The 17,945-nt window shown below is 40.9% G+C and overlaps 1 protein-coding gene across 3 annotated transcripts in view; it reads left to right on the top strand.

Moving 5' to 3' along the window:
- The first annotated feature begins 694 nt into the window (after positions 1–694).
- The window catches only part of CCNT2 (cyclin T2), a 25,826-nt gene continuing 8,575 nt past the window's right edge, over positions 695–17,945 (top strand). The window contains exons 1-7 of one of the 3 annotated variants that reach the window (XM_036386323.2): positions 695–865; positions 1,574–1,655; positions 8,053–8,181; positions 8,684–8,744; positions 9,827–9,889; positions 16,126–16,171; positions 17,457–17,620. In XM_036386323.2, the coding sequence (XP_036242216.2) occupies positions 846–865; positions 1,574–1,655; positions 8,053–8,181; positions 8,684–8,744; positions 9,827–9,889; positions 16,126–16,171; positions 17,457–17,620 (565 nt within the window). In that variant the 5' untranslated portion in view covers positions 695–845. The remainder of the gene's footprint in view (positions 866–1,573; positions 1,656–8,052; positions 8,182–8,683; positions 8,745–9,826; positions 9,890–16,125; positions 16,172–17,456; positions 17,621–17,945) is intronic. The other 2 variants (XM_036386324.2, XM_036386325.2) reach the window with 2 other exon arrangements.

Genomic DNA, 17,945 nt, shown 5'->3' on the forward strand with positions numbered 1-17,945 from the left:
AATTCGTACTAATAATTCATCATTTTCTTGTGCATTTCTCAAGTGTTCACAAGCTGATATTGCCAGCAGACAGGAATTTTCTAGGAACTAGTTGTGCGTTCCAAATCTTTCCTTCCTTTCTCCCTTTACATGTCCTCCTCCAAGTACGCTTTCTGTGATTAGCTTGCATTAAAAAAGGAACTCTCGCTTCAAACACTTTTTATCTGTTTTTCACTTTATTAAGTATAAAGGTATCTAGACTAAGATTAGATATTTGAAGAATCGTATGAAATAGATCCGCAGTTATGGGGCAGTCAGGCTATGGGATAGGCGTTACGGGGAGGTGGAGGAGTCAGCATCCCAGGAGGTGTTCAAGCTGTTACACGCGGGCACGGGGCGATGGGGTTCACTGGTTTAAGCGGGGTTACAGTGGCGGTGCTGGGCTGACGGGCGGACTGGATGCCCTCAGACGGCTCCATGACTCCACGCCTCCATCCCCGGACGGCCCTCACGCCACGGCCGCCATGGCCGCTCCCTCAGCCCTTGCAGCCCACGTGACCCCGCCCGGCGCGCGGCCGCCCCGCCGCGAGACTCTATGGCGGAGGGCGCGCGCGGGCCCGGGAGCTCTCGCGAGAGCCGCGATGGAGGCGGCGGGAGGAGGCGCCGGAGGAGGAGGAGGTGTCATGGCGGCGGCGGGCGCGGGCTCCGCGGGGTCCGCAGCGCGGGGCGGCGGCGGCGGCTCCTCGGCCGCGTCGCGCTGGTTCTTCAGCCGCGAGCAGCTGGAGAACACGCCCTCGCGGCGCTGCGGCGTGGAGGCCGACAAGGAGCTCTCGTACCGGCAGCAGGCGGCCAACCTCATCCAAGACATGGGCCAGCGCCTCAACGTGTATCCGAGCGCGGACGGGCGTGAGGGGCGGCGGGGGCCGCGCGTGGAGGGGCGGCGGGAGACCTTTTTCCTGGCGTGGGAGCCGTCCCCGGGAGCCTTGCCGGTGGTCCGCAGCCCCGGCCGGCGCTCCCGCGGGATGGAGCCGTGGCCTGGAGGCACAGAATGGGAGGAGGAGCCTGGCGAAGCCCCCGCGCCGCGCTCTTTGTCGGCGCTCGGGGACGCGGCTTCCCACCTGCCCTCACAGCCGCGCTGCCGGCCGGAGCTGCTCCTTGGGGCTGCTCTGGAGTAAACCCGAGTTGCTGTTTTATCCGAAACGGGCAGCTCCTCCTTAGCCGTCCTTTAATGTGATTTTTTAAAGGGAAAAAAAAATCGATCAGAGCAAGGCCAAACCCTCAAATCTCTGACTGAAATAGTTGAACTGGAACAAAACAAAAGCACTTGAGTGTTTCAGTGTGTGTCGCCGATTGAGGAGTTCTCATTCCGTGGGTGACTGTGGGGAGCCTGGCGTAGGAATCTCCACATGGTCTGCGGAACAGATGGGAACGATACGTGTTAATATCAGTTAAGTTCTGAAGTGTCACGTCCCTAATCCATTTTCGGCTGAAGACAATATGTTGCGAGCAGTCATTGATATGGAAAGCGCATCGCTTTCAGTTCTTGTAGACAATTTTCTTAATATGTTAGTGTTTCCTTCATTTAATCTTCCAGATCTCAGCTTACCATAAATACTGCAATTGTTTACATGCACAGGTTTTATATGCATCATTCCTTCACAAAATTTAATCGAAATGTAAGTATGATTGATTTTATATTTGGTTATAGCATGCCCATAATTTTGGCAGTTCTGACTGAGAAGTGTTACATGCAGGAGTGTGAAGTGTGATTTGTTTTTAGAATTCTAGCTTCTTACCAATGGTTTAGAAGCAATAATGATACTTGTTTTCAACTTTGGATTACTTTAACTGGTAGCAATTAGATTTTATCTTTTGCCATCAAAATAAAAATAAATAGACACCATCAAGCACGTTTCAGATGTGTGAAGAATATATTTAGATGTTTCAAATGTGGCTGGTGTTTATGTGCTGAAGTTTGAAAGGCTAATGTGTAGGAACACACATTTTTCTTGGTGAAGTCAGTGGAAGTTCTGGCATGGTGTGTCTGACAATGAAAATGTGGTTATGTGTGTATATCCATATGGATTATGTAGCTGTTCCTGAAGCAGTGTGAATTATTTTAGCTAGTCTAATCTTGAGTGGTAAGTCATATTAGATAAGAAAAAATTTTACACGTGTTGAGGTAAATCTTGTTTTGTCTAATAACCTGGATATGTTTACTCTGAACACAGAATGTGTTGTTAAGAACAGAATTTTCCAGTAAAAATGCTAGCTGTTATTGAGGAATATTGTAACAGGTATGGAACTGGAGGTAACAACTTGGGAAGAGGCTTTTCTTTTTTTTTTTAATGTCCAATGCTGTATGCAATAGGTGGAAAAATAATAATAATAATATAATAGTCTGGGTGTTCTTGGGGTTTGTTTGTTTTTAGGAAGAACAGTTAATAGTGATGGTGGTTTAAATGTTAAGGATCAGTTTGCTTAGATCTTCTAATGACAAAACAGATTGAAGCTGACAGATGTTAGGTCTAGGTCAGAGGAGACCTTCACCTGCCAAGGGGTAGATTCCTGCAAACCTTGCACTGTGTGCAGTTGGGGCAGGTACACAGGGGGGTACAAGGACAGCCAACTCTTCTTCCTGTCATGAATTTGTTCATTATTGTTGGCTGAGCTAATGGGCATCTTGTTTGGTGCCTCTTTAGCTGGAAGTACATACTCATTTGTAGTTACATTTTAGAGGTGTATATAATTACTTTTCATGCAAAATCTGAGCTAAACTGAAATTTTCCAGCAGCCAGAACTGCAGTGTTCATCCATGCAAGTCCCTCTTTCTCCCCTCCTGCTGCTGTTCTGCCCATGTAGTAGTAACCTGGAGCTGGTGAGGCGTCCAGAGTTTTCTGGGACTCTTGAATGGCTTGTGGGCTTGATAAACTAGAGCTGCTTGGAGTGGAGAGATGGCTCAGTGTGGAGCTGCTGTGTTTATAAATAGACCCACATACCTGTTATATCACCTGCTGGAGTGCTGCTTGCACTGTCAGCTGGTAATCTGGGCTAGATTTAGGCAGCAAAGAGCTTTGGCTGCTGTGTTTGGGTTTTCACTGGATGCTGGTGAATGACAGTCACTTGGAACTGGCAGTGCAGTAGTGTTTGAATGTGCAGTGCTCTTTATATGAAATCTATGGCTTAAGTTGAATTATGAATGTTAAAATTCCCAAGTAAGCTATGTAAGGGCAGACTGCCATGGAAACTGCAGCTATTAGAGGGCAGGGAAGTGTACTGTTTAATTAATTCTCAGGTAATAATGTTCAAAGTTAAAGGCAAGTGAGCTGCAGGTTGTACCTCAGCAGTACCGATTCTTGCCGAACTCCTTTTTGTAATTCTTAATGAACATAAGGCCAGAGAGTGGCTTTCTATATGTCCTGATGGGCAAGAGCATTTCTTTTTACAATTCTGTAGGGCAAAGAGGGTCTCAGTGAGTGGAGTCACTTTTAAAATACCCCCAAACCATCCATTGGGTCCTCTGTAGAGAAAGCAGAAGCCGAGAACTGTAATAAATACTTAATATCAACTCTTCAGAGTACTTGGCAAGCTAAAAAATGTAACAGTATTCATCTCTGCAAGAAGAAAGTAACCCTTGGAAAGGAATAGTAAGGTACTGGCAGTCTCAAAGGTAAGACCTGTGCAGTATATCTCTTATATTTCTTTGTTGTGTGCACGTGGTGCTGTTTATCCATGGCAGAAAGGAATCTGAATGCTGGGGCTAGAAAATTAGATGGCCATTAGTCAGAATGCCTTATGATTTTCAGCTGAAAAAATGTGGCCTGTGTTGACTTGTTTTATTGGTAGATGAATGTTTTTAGGCTGGTAATAAGCACTTGCACATTTATCATCATGTATACCTGCCAGGTTACACAAATACACATGTATGTCATGTCTGTGACGTGCACTTAATTGTTAACAAACAGGGATAGTTGTTGTCTTAATTTTATGGCCTTTTTCTTCAGTATAAGTTACTGCTAAATAGTTTTACAGGCTTTCAGGAGTTTGAGTCATCTGTGAAGAGGGAACAGAATTCCCAGCAGTATCTTCAATCTGTAGAGCCTCAGGGGTGGCATGTACCAGTTAGTGTAGTCTGGGTTCGTTGGGAATGTATTATATGTACTGCTTATTGGCCAAATATCCCTTTTTTGTGAAGTTACTGTGAGCTAGCAAGGCACTTTTGAGTTGCTCTGGGTTACCTACTGAGTATTTGCATTTAGGTACAAAGAAGAAAGTGTTGAGGTTTGGATGTTGCAGTCGAGGCAGGCAAAGTCCTTGCAAGGTTGCTGTGCCCCAGTGAGGATGGAAATTTGCTTTACCAATTCTGGGAAGCAGAATTGGATGCCCTGACTGCTAATTTCCCTGGCTGTGCAAATGACAGGAGCTACTGTGGATCTCCTCAGCACAAATTATTCTTTCTACATTGCTGACCAGGGCATAGGAACTTTGGGTTGCTGAGTATAAAGTTAGTCTGTGCTAATATTGGGATGGGGAGGGAGCTTGCTGGCTTTTTATAAGCAGTACTAGCCTCACTATTATACTTTAAAATAGCTTCAAAATTAAAATTCTTCTGCAAATACTGCTTCTGTAGTACTTGTTGTGTTACACTGTTATATAGCAAATAGTTCTTTTGGAGGCTTACTCTTCAGTACACTGTGATTTGAAGAACAGAAAGGGGGGGAAAATCCTTCCTATGCTGGCAATGAGAGGTAAGGCATCCAAATGGGAGCTGTAGTTTTTAAATATAATCCTTAGAAATGCCATGTGGAACACCAGCCAAGCAGTTGAAAATAGTCTTGATGATGTCAAGGGATTTTTGTGCCATACAGTGGAGCTTAGTGAAGAGCCTAAAGAAGGCTGCATAAGGAGTTGTTTTCCTTCAAGTGCAAGGTAGGTGAGTTGTGTGGAGGCTGGTTTGTTTCCAGTCCTCTGCATTCCCTTCTTGTGCCCTGTCCAAAGCACAGTATTAAACAGTTGACTTTGCAGTTTTGCAGAGTTCTTGAAACTTTCATAATACGCTTCAAGCTCTAGTGAGGCTGTTTTGGGTACTTCAGTTCTGGTTTTAATAGTGCAATTTAACATATTTGCTACTTTTACGCAATGTGAGCTCCTGGTTATAATAAAAAAAATTCCTCACAGCTCTTTGTGTTCAAACTTGAAAACCCTCTCATAGACTGTAAGCACTTAATGTCTTAGGCTAAACTGGACCAGTCTAAAAACGTACTAATATTGGCATTGGAAGGGAGAGGGGGATCCCAGGAAACTACATGCATGCTGCTGATGTGTTCTGAGATTTTCCTGAGTGCCTTTGTCATTACACTGCCTTGTACTTTTAAGTGAAAAAGGGCTTGTACCACAGTTCCCAGTGAAACTTGCTGAATAATGCTTTTGGGTTGTGTAAACAAGGCTTTTATGTTTTGGGGATTTTTTCTATTTCTGTGGGACATGGCTAGTTATCAAGTGGGATTTAATGTCCTATATCACATGTGTTCTGAAGATTTCTCAAAGACTATTTGCTGTGCATAGTATATAATTACTCTAAGTTATTTTGATTGATATCAAATTAAGACATTTATATATAGGAAATACACTATTGCTTTGTCAAGTGTGTTTCTTTAATTTTGCTTTTTTTGTTCTACTTTGCTTGGATTTTTTGCCATTTTTGGTAATTGGAAATGAATGAAAGCATTTGAGTAACTTTGCCAGTTATACACTTAGCAGGGTGTGTTCACTGAAGACTACATTTGTGCCAAGTCTGGAATTTTACTAGGATGTCTATTTTTCTGAATCAATACCAAGGCAGCTAAAAATAGTGGCCTACTCTAAACTGGGAGTGAGAACCCTTGTCCTAGATAGGATAAAGACCTGAAATTCTTTGGCCAGAAGCCAACACTTCTTTTTGAAGGAAATAGTTAATTGGGCTGCACATAGATTTCTGATGAACCAGAGTTCTATGACAATTAATCAGCTTGACTTAATCAGCCTCCAGAGCTGTGTTCTGTGTAAAGTCGTGGAGATCAGGAATTGTGTGGAGACTTCTTGGCCAGATCTGATCTGCTTCAGTAAATCAGAAGAGATCCTGAGTCAGCCTGATGGTGCTTTTTTGGAAAGGAGTAGTACTTTGGTGCAGTCAGACACAGAGTAACACTGTGTGAGAATTTGCTGATGATTTAATTATCTGGTCATTGGTGACTTGGTTCAAATAATGCCTCTGTGAAATGGAAATGTTTTCAGCCATGGCAGTTGCTGAAAATTGAGTTCTGTAAAATACCTTTAGATGACATGTGTGTTTTGGTTTATGCCTGTGTGTGCTGCCTGACATCTTCTGCATTTTCTGCCACTTCAGAGCTGTTGATACTCTCACTTTCTGAACTCCAGAAAGTGTTTCCATCATATTTACTGTTTAAAAGTTTTACCTCCCAGTGTGAGATACATTTCAAGTACTATGTCCTTGGCAAAGGAAATTCCTTCCAGAATTTTAAATCATTACTTCAAGCAATGGGGATAGAAACTTCTACAGAATCATCAGAAGTATTAAATGACAGTGCTAATATGGCCTTGTTCAGCAACACTTCACCTTGGGTTTTTATTTCATTTGTTCATCAGGCTTAGGTTACAAGATTCTTAAAAAGAAAACAGGGGTTCTTGTCTCCCTTGTAAAAGAATTTGCTCCCTGTGACTTGTTTTGGGTGGTTGGTTTTTATAGACTGAGATTTTTACTAGATTTCTCATGGCACACTTCTGCTCATCAAAGGTTTTTGCCTTACCAGGGTGTCAATTTTCAAGTCTGCCAACTTTAAAGTTTTACTTAAGATCCAAGCAGACATTTCAAAGTGATTTAAGGATGCAAAAAACTACTCTCAGTACATTTGAACGCTTCTGAAATTTAATCCCTTAAATGTTTAATTAGTTTGTTGCAGTTTTGCATATAGTGTAAATTTTTATACCAAATGTTTCATTTTGGCATAAAAAGGGGCTGTTTACTGGCAAAAAAAAAGCAAATCTGACTTTAGGGGGGCTATGCCTCCTATTTAGCCTAGTTCCATTTGGACATTGAATGAGAAATCCAATACTCGCACCATGCATTAATGAAATACTCAGCAAGGAGCTATTTCAGTCTCTGAATAAATGCTTTATACTGGCTTAATTTTAATCATTTTAATCAGCTATGTCTAGATGATTTCTAGTACCATTTTAATTCCTGGTTAACATGGGCAGCTTTTGCATGCAAAGAGAACCTAATTCATCAGTGGTTGGTGGTTTGCTGTGTTCTGCCTGCACACATCAGTCACTGTAGCTGACAACAGGCACCAAAATCCTACTTCACAGCTACCTCTTAGGTGATACTGAACTGCCACCCTATGACACCTAGAGTTTGATATACCTTTTCACCTTTAAATGTAATGTGTGGTCTTTACTGACATTGGGTAGAACTGGTGTTTTACAAATCTTTACACTTTGTTCTCCAGATACTGCTGGGCATATAGTAAAGTTTCTAAGAATATGTGTGTGTATATATAAAGTTTCTTGTACTTGTAGAGCCTATGTTTATACAACAAGCTGTTTTTATTAAAGTTCTCTGCAAAGTTTCTCACTCTTTGGGAGAATTAAATGCTACCAGGACTTGTGATCAGCTGTTTTACTGAAAAGATGGTCTAGTGACTCGCTCTGTGCAAGAAATTGGATGAACTTTCTCATGAGGTATATTTAACTTGAAACAGCCTGTTCTACTGTGACTAAGTCTTCTGGGCCAAAATATTTTATGTTGAACTAGAATTAGTTTGACCTCAGACATTTTACTCACAAATGTAATTTAACATTATGCTACTCCTTCCCTGTGCTGCTGAGAGGATTGCATCAGTTACAAAATAAAACATGACTAGTTATATTTTCGTTGCCTTGCATGACTTCAAAACTGGAAAAAAAAAAGCCACAAATCAACTTCTTAAACCTTTTCTGTGCTAGTTTAGACTCCATAAAAATTCAAGTCCTGCTTGTAAAAAGTTAAAAAATACACATGTTTTTCTTCTTCAGATAATGTCTCCCACGGCATTGTTTTTGGCTGCAAAAGTGGAAGAACAGCCACGGAAACTTGAACATGTTATTAAAGTAGCAAATGCCTGTCTTCATCCTCAAGAGCCACAGCTGGATACAAAGAGTGATGTAGGTGGAAGTTATGGTTTCAAAGATACATGGTTTGAAAGATGTCATTTCACCTAATGATTTGTTACATTGTCTTGCTGGAATATTGCTCTCTGCAGCCTAGGAAGAAAAGCCTTTGTATTTTTTACATTTTTTTGTACCATTTAAGTCTTTCTATTACTTAATGCAGTTTCTTAAAGACTCACTTATTTGTTATGAAACGTGAAGAGATTGCTCCATCTTGAAATTCTTACAGCACCCACCTGACCTCCCAAAAATGCTTTGCTGGAATAGATTGTCTGAGATCCAGACTAAGTTAATCTTGTGAAAGGCAGGCAGGTGGAGCTGAATTTGCAGCAGTGTGTGTACTGATGGAAGAAAGTAACCCCAGTGTGAAGTGTTGGGAGTTGTCAGTGCTCACTGGCCTGGGACTGGTGCTGTGTCCTGTGTTGCTGTGCCACAGAGGCAGTGTGGGAGTGAAGTTCTGATTTTGTGTCTTCACCTGTCTGCTTGTTTGTTTCAGGCATACCTTCAACAAGCCCAGGAGCTGGTTATACTTGAAACAATAATGCTTCAAACTTTAGGTATGTCTTCTTAAATACCTCCTGTGCAGCCTGCTTGCCACAAAGAGCTAGTGGGACCCAAATAACTGGATTTTTGATGTGCTGTTGGTACACTAGAATTTAACTGTTTTCCTGTATAACTCCTGAATTTAGTTTTGTGTTAGCAGCTCTGCTGTGTTCACTGGGGAGAAGAAAGGTGTGTCTGTACTTGTGAAAGAGATGTTTCTGACAGTTTGAGGTAGAAATGTGTAGGCTTCCACATAGATTTTACTCTGAGTAGTAATTCCATTGGCATTTCTTCCCATAAGGTAGCATGGTGTAGTAGGCTGGCTGTGCATGTCCTGGAGCAGTTGGAAAGAGCTTTGTACCCAGTGCTCTTCCCTGTTCTGCCTTCCCATAGAAGAACATTATGTAATTCAGCAGGTGCTGACTCTGAAGAAAACAAGTTGTAGAGTAGCCGTTTAATGGATTCAGATGATTCCAAAATTTGAAGTGGAATGTTCTATCAAGACACTCTTCTGACTAAAATACCACAGAGACAATTACAGCCAGAGGCTTGAGAACACTGACTTGCTCAGATATTCTTAAATACCACTTGGGGTATTGTTAAAAAAAATAGCTCACAGTAGTGACCTAGTTCTTAAAACAGTGTCATAAATCAAGAAGGGTTTCTTAAGTCACTGATCTACAAACTGATTTAATTTCTAATTTCATACATGCAACATGTTTAAGTGCCAGAAATCAATTAATAAAAGTATACATGCACACCACTGTGTTTGCAGTACAGTTTTTACTGACTTACTAACTTGCTAGAAATTGTTCAGATGTATTCAGCTTTAAAAATATAGTAATTTCCCAGGTTACATGTGTACAGGATTTGAGATTACTGGAGGAATGTTTTAGTAATGGATTTCAAAGTCGCTTTACCATCTGCCATTCAAAAGTATGAAAAGGTAAAGAATAAAAGGCACTTAAATAGTGTTACTTATTCTGCAGTGCAAAAGTTTAGCAAATATTTTAGATCTGTGGGGAAACATAAGGGGTTTGCTTTTTATTTTACAGATGCAAATGTATAATTCTAAAATGTATTTGTAACTCCTCAGGTTTTGAGATTACCATTGAACATCCACACACAGATGTTGTGAAATGTACACAGTTAGTGAGAGGTCAGTGACTTTTAACCACTTCTGTAAGTCCTTTTTTACCTTTCTTGTTAAATTTGAAAGTAATGTTATTTGTCTAACATGATTTTTCACCAACTATGTTATCCAAAGAGTATGTTTAAAATTAATTATTAAAAGTTTGATATTTACCTTTAGAGAGTCACAGAGTTCAGTCTTTTGTCCTTCTTTTTTTTTTTTTTTGTTTTCTTATTAGCTTTGTTTTTAATAGTACCTGTTCCACGTGTTCTGGAATGCCAGAAGCAGTTGCAAACTGATTGGCCAGATCCATAGTGTGGTTCTGAGCTGATGATTTTCACTCTGAAGTAGTTTTGCCCATTGATGGCTAATGCCAGCTTTTTGTCTTAGCAAATCTTTTCAGGTAATGGACTGAGGGATAGAGAGTGCATAGCAAGTCTGCTGGCACATGCAAATAGGTGTGACTAATTGTTTTTATGTAGCAGTGTGTCCTTACTTGCTTTGGATGGTTGCACCAAAACCCCAAACCTTTAGTTAAACATATCCTGTAACTTGTCTGCAGCTCATTCATGTGACTGACTAGAAACCTGTTTTGTTCTCTATCTTTTTGGTGGCATTTTGGCACATCTTCTTTAATTCTTGAATTGGTTTCTTTTGGAGCTTTAAAAAAAGATTAAAACACCCTCTTATAAGATGTAGGATGAAAAAAATTAGGTTTCAGTTGTAAAAGCATCTGAAATAAGCTTTTCATTTTAATTATGTTTCTTAAGTAAAAAGTGTTTTGAAATTATTAGACCATGGTTGTTAGTCTCTAGTCATTAGCTGGTTTTGCAGTGAGAAATGCATAAGTGCTTCTAAGTTTTTGATGTTTTTTCTTTTCCCTTTATAAAATATATAAAATTTAGGTACAGCCTGACCCTGTTAACTAGATTTGGTTTGTAGCAACTCTGGAATTAATGGTGTTCTTTTAAGGAAGGGTTTCTCTTATTTGCTGTAGCTTCCTGGTGAGTGTCTTTGGACACTGAGTAGGGCTGGTGCTGTAACTTACTTGCATATAAAGTAGTTTTATTGCTCTGCTTGCTGTAAGATAAGGATTCTCTGCTTTCTGCCCAGATTTGGTTGTGACTTGGTGCACGAGTCCAGTTGCACCTGAAGTCTCAGTAGTCTGCACCAGCTGCCCTGTAGGGTTTTGCTTTGGCTTTTCTTAGCTGTTGGTCACTGTAAATGTGGGCACGTTTTACTCTCTTGGGGAACCCCTGTGCTTCTGTGTGGTGTCTGGGGCTGTGGGGAGGGGTGGGGGAATGTTGTATTACCTCAGGATTTCCACATCAGTGTGTGTCACACACTGGCACACTGCTACACAAACTGGATTTCCTTTCAAGGGTAGATACCACTCTAAGGCAGTTCAGCCTTTCTCTTTGTGTTTTGTAAGCTAATTTTTTGTACTGACAAGATTCATACTTTGAAGATACTGTGAATTTTTTAATTTGACATCTTTAAACTAGTATTTAATGTCAGAAGAATTAAATACTTAGAAGTCTAAAGTGATCCCAAGTCTTGAAATCTGAAGACTTCAGTGAGGGCTGAAAATCCATGTAGCTCAAGGACTGGTGCACAGTGAATGTAATGTCTCTGATGTTCAAAAACCTGCTCACTGGAGGAGGTGTGCTCCATAGTGTGTGTGTGGATGGAGGAATCCTTGGGAACCTGTCCCTAGGAGTGGTGTAGACTGTGAACGTGAGATTTGAGTACCTCATATTAAAATAAGAAAAAGGAAACTAATTAATTCATTTAAAACATCAGGCATGAGATTTGAGGTCACGCATGCAAGTCAGGCAAGGACAGAGTAAGTGCCATGGAACATTGGTTTGATGTGTTGAGAGGACAGGGAGATGGGCCCATGGGCACTGTGGTTATCTTCAAAGACACAGTGGTAGCAGTTTAGTTTTCTGTCCCTGAACATTTATTTATTGGACAGTGTGGGTTTTCAAGGTCAGTAGATGCAACACTCAGATATCTGAGTCCTGAAGCTTTTAAAATATACTTAAGATTTTTCAGTGTTAAACCTTTAGTACCAAAGGGATTGACTGAGAAGTTAAGAAATCCAAGGTTACTTCATCCAGTTCTGGATCACCATCTTGGACAAAAAAATACCATTTCAGAAGGCAGAGATACCTTTTTTGAATAAAGATGATTAACTTACCCAAGCCTGTTATGATTAAAACTTCCAACTGCATGTTTGAGAGAGGAGGAAGGGAGGAATGTCATGTCTGACCGAGTATCAAAAAAGAAGCAGCAATGTCAGCTGAGATCTGCAAGTGTGCTTCAGGATTTGGCTTAGGGTTTGTGCCCTGCATTGTCAGGTGGTGGGAAAGGGCCCTTTGGCTGACTAAACTGCAGTGCCTCAGAGGATGGCTGATTCTCTCCATCACTTTTTGCTGTCTTGCATCCAGGGTAATTTGTTTTATGCAGTCACTGTTACCTGTTATTAAGTTGTAAGCTATCCCCTTTAAAAACAAAATGAAAAATTAAAAACCCAGGTTGTGTTGATGATGCTCAAAAAACTCAACCAAGTCCTTTGTCAGAAGACTGTCTAGTCTGGCAGTGGCACACCAGAATCAATTGCTGGAAGCTGAAGATGAACTAGTAAGTGGGAGTTGGTGCAAATAAATATAATTGCTTCAACATACAACTAAAGAAAAAATGAATTCTTCTCTAAAATTAAAAGCCTTTTTGAAGGTGTTACTAGACAACACAGATCATTGCAGAGAAGGGGTGACTGGATGGATAGATAATGATTCATGATGTTCAGGCATATGATACCTAGTGACTCCTTCTAGCATTCAGAGACTCATGGGTTAATGAAATTGTTCCAGCTTTGCAGTTTGGTCAGTATAGCAGACAAGGAAAATGGTGTGGGCTTAGTATTTTTTCTGCACCATTCTTCCTCAGTGTCAAGAGACTGAGAAGAGGAGACAGGACCATCATTCCTTAGGATCCCACAGGTCCAAGGAATCTGAAGGCAGTGGATATGTGAGGGCCAGTCAGCAAGCTTCAGTGTCCATTCCAAGAATGCTCCAGTAGTGAAGAGAAGAAAGGAAAAAAGAAAAGGGGAAAAACAACCCCACCAAAATACCAAAAACTGTTCTGGTTTTGGCCCTTGCTGCCTTCAACACTAGCTGAGTGATCAGCAGTGGAACTGCCCTGGTGCCAAGATTGTGTCATGGTCCTCTTACACTGGTGCAAAATCAGTCTGTTCTCAGCCTGCTTCTGGTGAAACTTGGATTCTGTATCCTCATCTCCATCTTGGGAAGTCTTCAGTCACTCCTTTCTCTGTGCTGGAACACAACCTTTTGGAACTGAAGATGAGATCTCAAGGATTTCTAGGATTGTTCTCGCTACTCTGCAGGTTATCAGGTATCTCGAACACCCATGATCCTTACTAATCATTTCTGAAAATTGCACTGTCAAATCCTTCAAATATCCCATAGTATCTGTGTGCAAATGCCATTGCTTAAATCAGGCTGAGAAAGACAAAATCAGCAGAAGACAAGGTGAAAATGCCTCAGCTTTTTCAGAGGGTATTCTCATGAGGAAAATTTGAATCTTAGTGGTGTGGAAAGATGTGAAACATCAGCTGCACTCCAGCACTTGCTACAGGCGGCCTTCCCATTCTGAACTTTGACCTCAGGTTTTTGTGGGCCTGTTTCCAAGTTTTAAATACTTCCAAGAATTAAAGCCACCAGGACTGCTCAGACCTGAATGCCAACACCATGGCCTCCTCCAGCCCTTTCCAGATACAACAGGCACCTTCCAGCATCCCTCTGTTCAGAGCCTGGGGCTTTTTGCTTTTGCCAGAAGGACTTCAGCAAGCTTCTCTCTTCTGATGCTGACTGGCTTTTCTGCAATCTCCTTTCTGGGGAATGCTCACATGTTGTCAGGGGCCAGGCATAGCCAGTTACCAGCTCCTATTGGGGACTTGGCAGTCACGTTTTCATGAGCATCCCAAGATCCAAGATAAGCTGTGTTGAAGAAAAGACTCAGGTATCTTGGAACTGCAAGCAGTGAATTGTGTGGCTATGCCAAATAAAAAGCTTTTTGGTTTCCAGTTGGCAATTCCTTGGAGACAGCCTCTCGGAAGGTGTGTCAGACAGCAAGTCCTGTTTCAAAATATTGATGACTATTTCACTAATCCCTGTTTTATGGCTGCTTCTGCAGCAGTGAGACAGGATGGATGTTTGAAATCACTCCTGAATGCTAAAATCTAAAACTGGTCATTCATGGCTGGTGTCGTAGCCATCGGTCCTGCGGCTTGTGAGTTATAAGAGCAGCTCTGCTGGCTTGTTTTAGCCCCTGCTTCAAGATGATTTAAATTTTAGAGATGCACTTTCCACTACTATAATGGAAATAAACCACCAAAATATAGGAACCAAAATTCATTAAATTTCATTTCACTGATGGATTCTGCTAAACCAAAGCTGCCCTACATAGAAGAGTTTGGGACGGATATTTTCAATTGAGCCTTGTGTTATCAAAGGCTTTAGTTGTGAGCTGAAGTTTCTTGCTGGTTTTGGCAATGATTATTATTTAGCTGTAAACAAATTGAAACAGAATCATACTGCTTTTAGTCTAGGTAAGGTATTTAGCACAGTAATTTTTGATTGAGGCTTAAGTGTGTGTTTCAAGATGTGATTCTTTTCTTCCAGGTATGTGTTATGATTTACTCATCTTTCAAGCTGATGTTAAATAGAAGTTTTCTGGCATCTGCTTTTCTTCCTTGTCCAGAAGGGACATTTCAGTGAGAGTAGAAATGCTTCTTGGTCTTGCTCCCTTAATTCAAACATGTAACTTTACAGAATATATAAATCCTTGAAGGTATTTCTTTGAAAAATGAAGAGCAAGACATCAATTTCAGTCTTACTCAACCATTCAACCATTGTGTATTTTTATTTGTTAATTTTACTTTTTCTTTTTTTTTTTTTTCTTTTTTTTTTTTTTTTGGTGATTCCACCTTCTTTTTAGATGGGAGGAAGAGGTTGAACTCCTTGGCTTTTTTGGCATGCAATTACCATTACAGCGTGCAAACTAAATATTATGGCATAACACATTGTCAGTTCACCTTCTGATTATTATGGATTAGTAGAATTTGTGTGTAGGAACAGATCCTGTTACCTTGCAACTTCCACATTCTTCTTAGATTATGGCACTTCCTGGCTGTGTAGCATAAAGACAAATCTGAATTTTATTCCTTGGCAATTATTAGAAGTTGAGTTAAATCACATTTTAATATGCTTTTTACAAACTAAATTTAAAAGCCACTGTAGCATTTCTCAAACTTTCTAGAAATATTATTAAAATAAAAGTTTACCAGTATTCCCTTTGACATAAAATTCAACACTACGCTCTCTGCAGGTAGCACTGATTTCAAGTGATAGTGTCAAAGTAAGAATTCAATGAAGGCTGCATTCAATCTGCGGTTAAACCCCTTGTGCCCAGCTATTCCATTAAATGCATGTTACAGTAAGTTCTCTTACCTGAGTGAGGAGCATTGGGGTGTCACTCTAGGGGTCAGCACTCTGGGGCTGTAACAGCCCAAGTCAGTTTTCATTCCTGGCATGTTGCAGTCCTGTGGTTTGTTTCGCTATTTTTTTCTGACTAACTCAAATGAATTTGTCTGTTTCCTATCGAAGCCTTGCCATAGATTTAACAAATATGGAACAAAATGTTATGACTACAGTGCTCTTAATTAGAAGGAGCAAAAAACTGAATTTTTTTCCCACGTGGCTTGGGGGCTGGCTGTGTTACAGGGCCTGGGGAGAGAGGTGTGGCTGTCTCTGGGGAGGTGGGAGGGTGCCCCGCCATGGCCCTCTAAGAGCAGATGGAGCACTGTGCTGTGAATTGGCCGGGCCTGAGTGCCTGCTGCACTCCCAGCTCCAAGCAGGGATCCCTGCAGGTGAGGGCGGGGAAGCAGAGCTTCCCAGAGGAGAGTGCTCACCTGGCAGCTGTTGGAGGGAACTGTGCTGTGGGCTGTGCAGGGGGAGGGAGGGGCACTGAGGGAATGACAGGTCCAGCTCCCCTACTGAGTGTGTCTCAGTCTTCTGTGTCTCAGAAAAGATTATTTTAAAGGCTAGTTAGCTAAAGCCAGATCAGTACTTTAAAAATACCCAGCAGTGATTTTTGGAAGGTAAAACTGCTTGAATTTTGAAACGAACTTGACAAATTAGTGCAGTTCTTTAATCTCTTTTGTTTTTCTTTTCTTACAGCAAGCAAGGATTTGGCACAGACATCCTATTTCATGGCTACCAACAGGTTGTTATCCTGAACCTCTTTGTTGCACTGTTGTAGCACACTATAGCTTCCTTTACTGCAGGGCCCCCTGATGTGTCTTACCCTTGTTGCAGTGGGAGACTGGGCCACCTCCAGTGGTGGTACCTCCCCGCCTGCAGTGCGGTGTATTGGACAAGGGCCTGATGGCACAAAGGGCTTAAATGCACAATGAGAAGTGTAGTGGTGCTTTCTGATGACTTTTTCTCGATTGTGAGTGCATAAGTCTAAAATTGGTAGCCTGAATAGCAGCTAAAGATTACAAAGAGATAAACTTAACCTAGAAATCCGAGCATCTTGGTAAGTACAAAACTATTTTTAGTTTACACTTGTAGTTAATGGCAGTTTTCTCTTAACTTTAAATATATTGATTCAGTCTTAACTTATAAAATTCTAGTGGGCCTAAGATATTTTCAACTAGCTGATTTTTCTTTTTAGATAGACTAGTACTAGCCCAATGTTATTTCTTTTAGAAACAGCTCTTTAATCTTAATTTATAGTTTTAAAACTTAAGTACTTAGATAAATTCATAGTCCTAGGATGCCAAGTGGGTGTTTTGTAGACATAGCCTGTCATAGAAAGAATTAAAGGGCAGACTTTAGTGTTGATTACTTCAATTTGCCTCTTGCAAAACTACTTTAACCTTTATTTAAGAGAATTACATTATGTGTAGATAGAGTTTTTAAACAGTATCTGCTGGTTATTAGAACTGTTCTAAATAAATAAATAACTCCTTGTGGTCCCTTGATGGACAAAATTCTGCACTTCAGCAGCTGTTAAGAGTTATGCTAAAGCAGTGAAAGTGAACCGATGTGTTTGTGGTGCTGGAAGCTGAAGACAGCATCACAAATGTCACAGATCCAGGCCTGGTGAAAGCAAAGCCCACAAATAACTCACCTGGCTGCTGGGGACTTTCTGATAGTCTCATTCAGAGACTGCACAATTAGCTCTGTGCATTATACTGCAGAATTTTAATTCACCATATTATACTGCCCTTTTTGGTACTTAAGTACAGTAGAATAATTGGTAAATTTATTTACCGTTCATCAAGCTTCTGACAGCAAAATCAAATTAAACTTTTCTACCAGATAAATGCCCAGCCCTTTGTTTTCTTAGGGCAGTAGGTATCTTATGACTTATTCAACAAAATGTTTAATTGCTGTTGATTGACAAGCTATCTCGTTCTGTATGTTAATGGTTGATTTGTTTGGGTTTTCTGTTTTACATGTTTGATTTCCTTTGGTTCCTCATTACGAAATGTGTGCAACAGCCTTCACCTTACCACATTCTGTCTTCAGTACAAGCCCACAGTGATAGCATGTGTGTGCATTCACTTGGCCTGCAAGTGGTCCAACTGGGAGATTCCAGTATCAACTGATGGAAAACACTGGTGGGAATATGTAGATCCCTCAGTTACTCTAGAACTACTAGATGGTAAGTCATGCTCCTGTCTCACTTTGAAATTCAAGGGTTATTCATGTAAGGATGGAGCATACTATGTAGTGAGAGCATTCAGCTGAAATTAAGTCTCACTGACTTCATGTGCTGTATCTTCAGTGAAAGAAAGATGTAGGAGTGGGGAGAACTTCAGAAGACAAACTTGGTTTGGCTGTTGGCTGGGGTGTCCACATACCTTTTGCAAGTGGAGGACAGAATCCTGCTTTTAAATGCTTTTCAGAACCAAGGCAGAGATGGAAATCTGTCAGTGCACATTCATGCAGTCTGATTGTTTCAGGAACCTCAGTGTTGTTTCAGTGAC

This window comes from Molothrus ater, chromosome 7 (assembly GCF_012460135.2).
Source record: "Molothrus ater isolate BHLD 08-10-18 breed brown headed cowbird chromosome 7, BPBGC_Mater_1.1, whole genome shotgun sequence".
Taxonomy (NCBI): Eukaryota; Metazoa; Chordata; class Aves; order Passeriformes; family Icteridae; genus Molothrus; species Molothrus ater.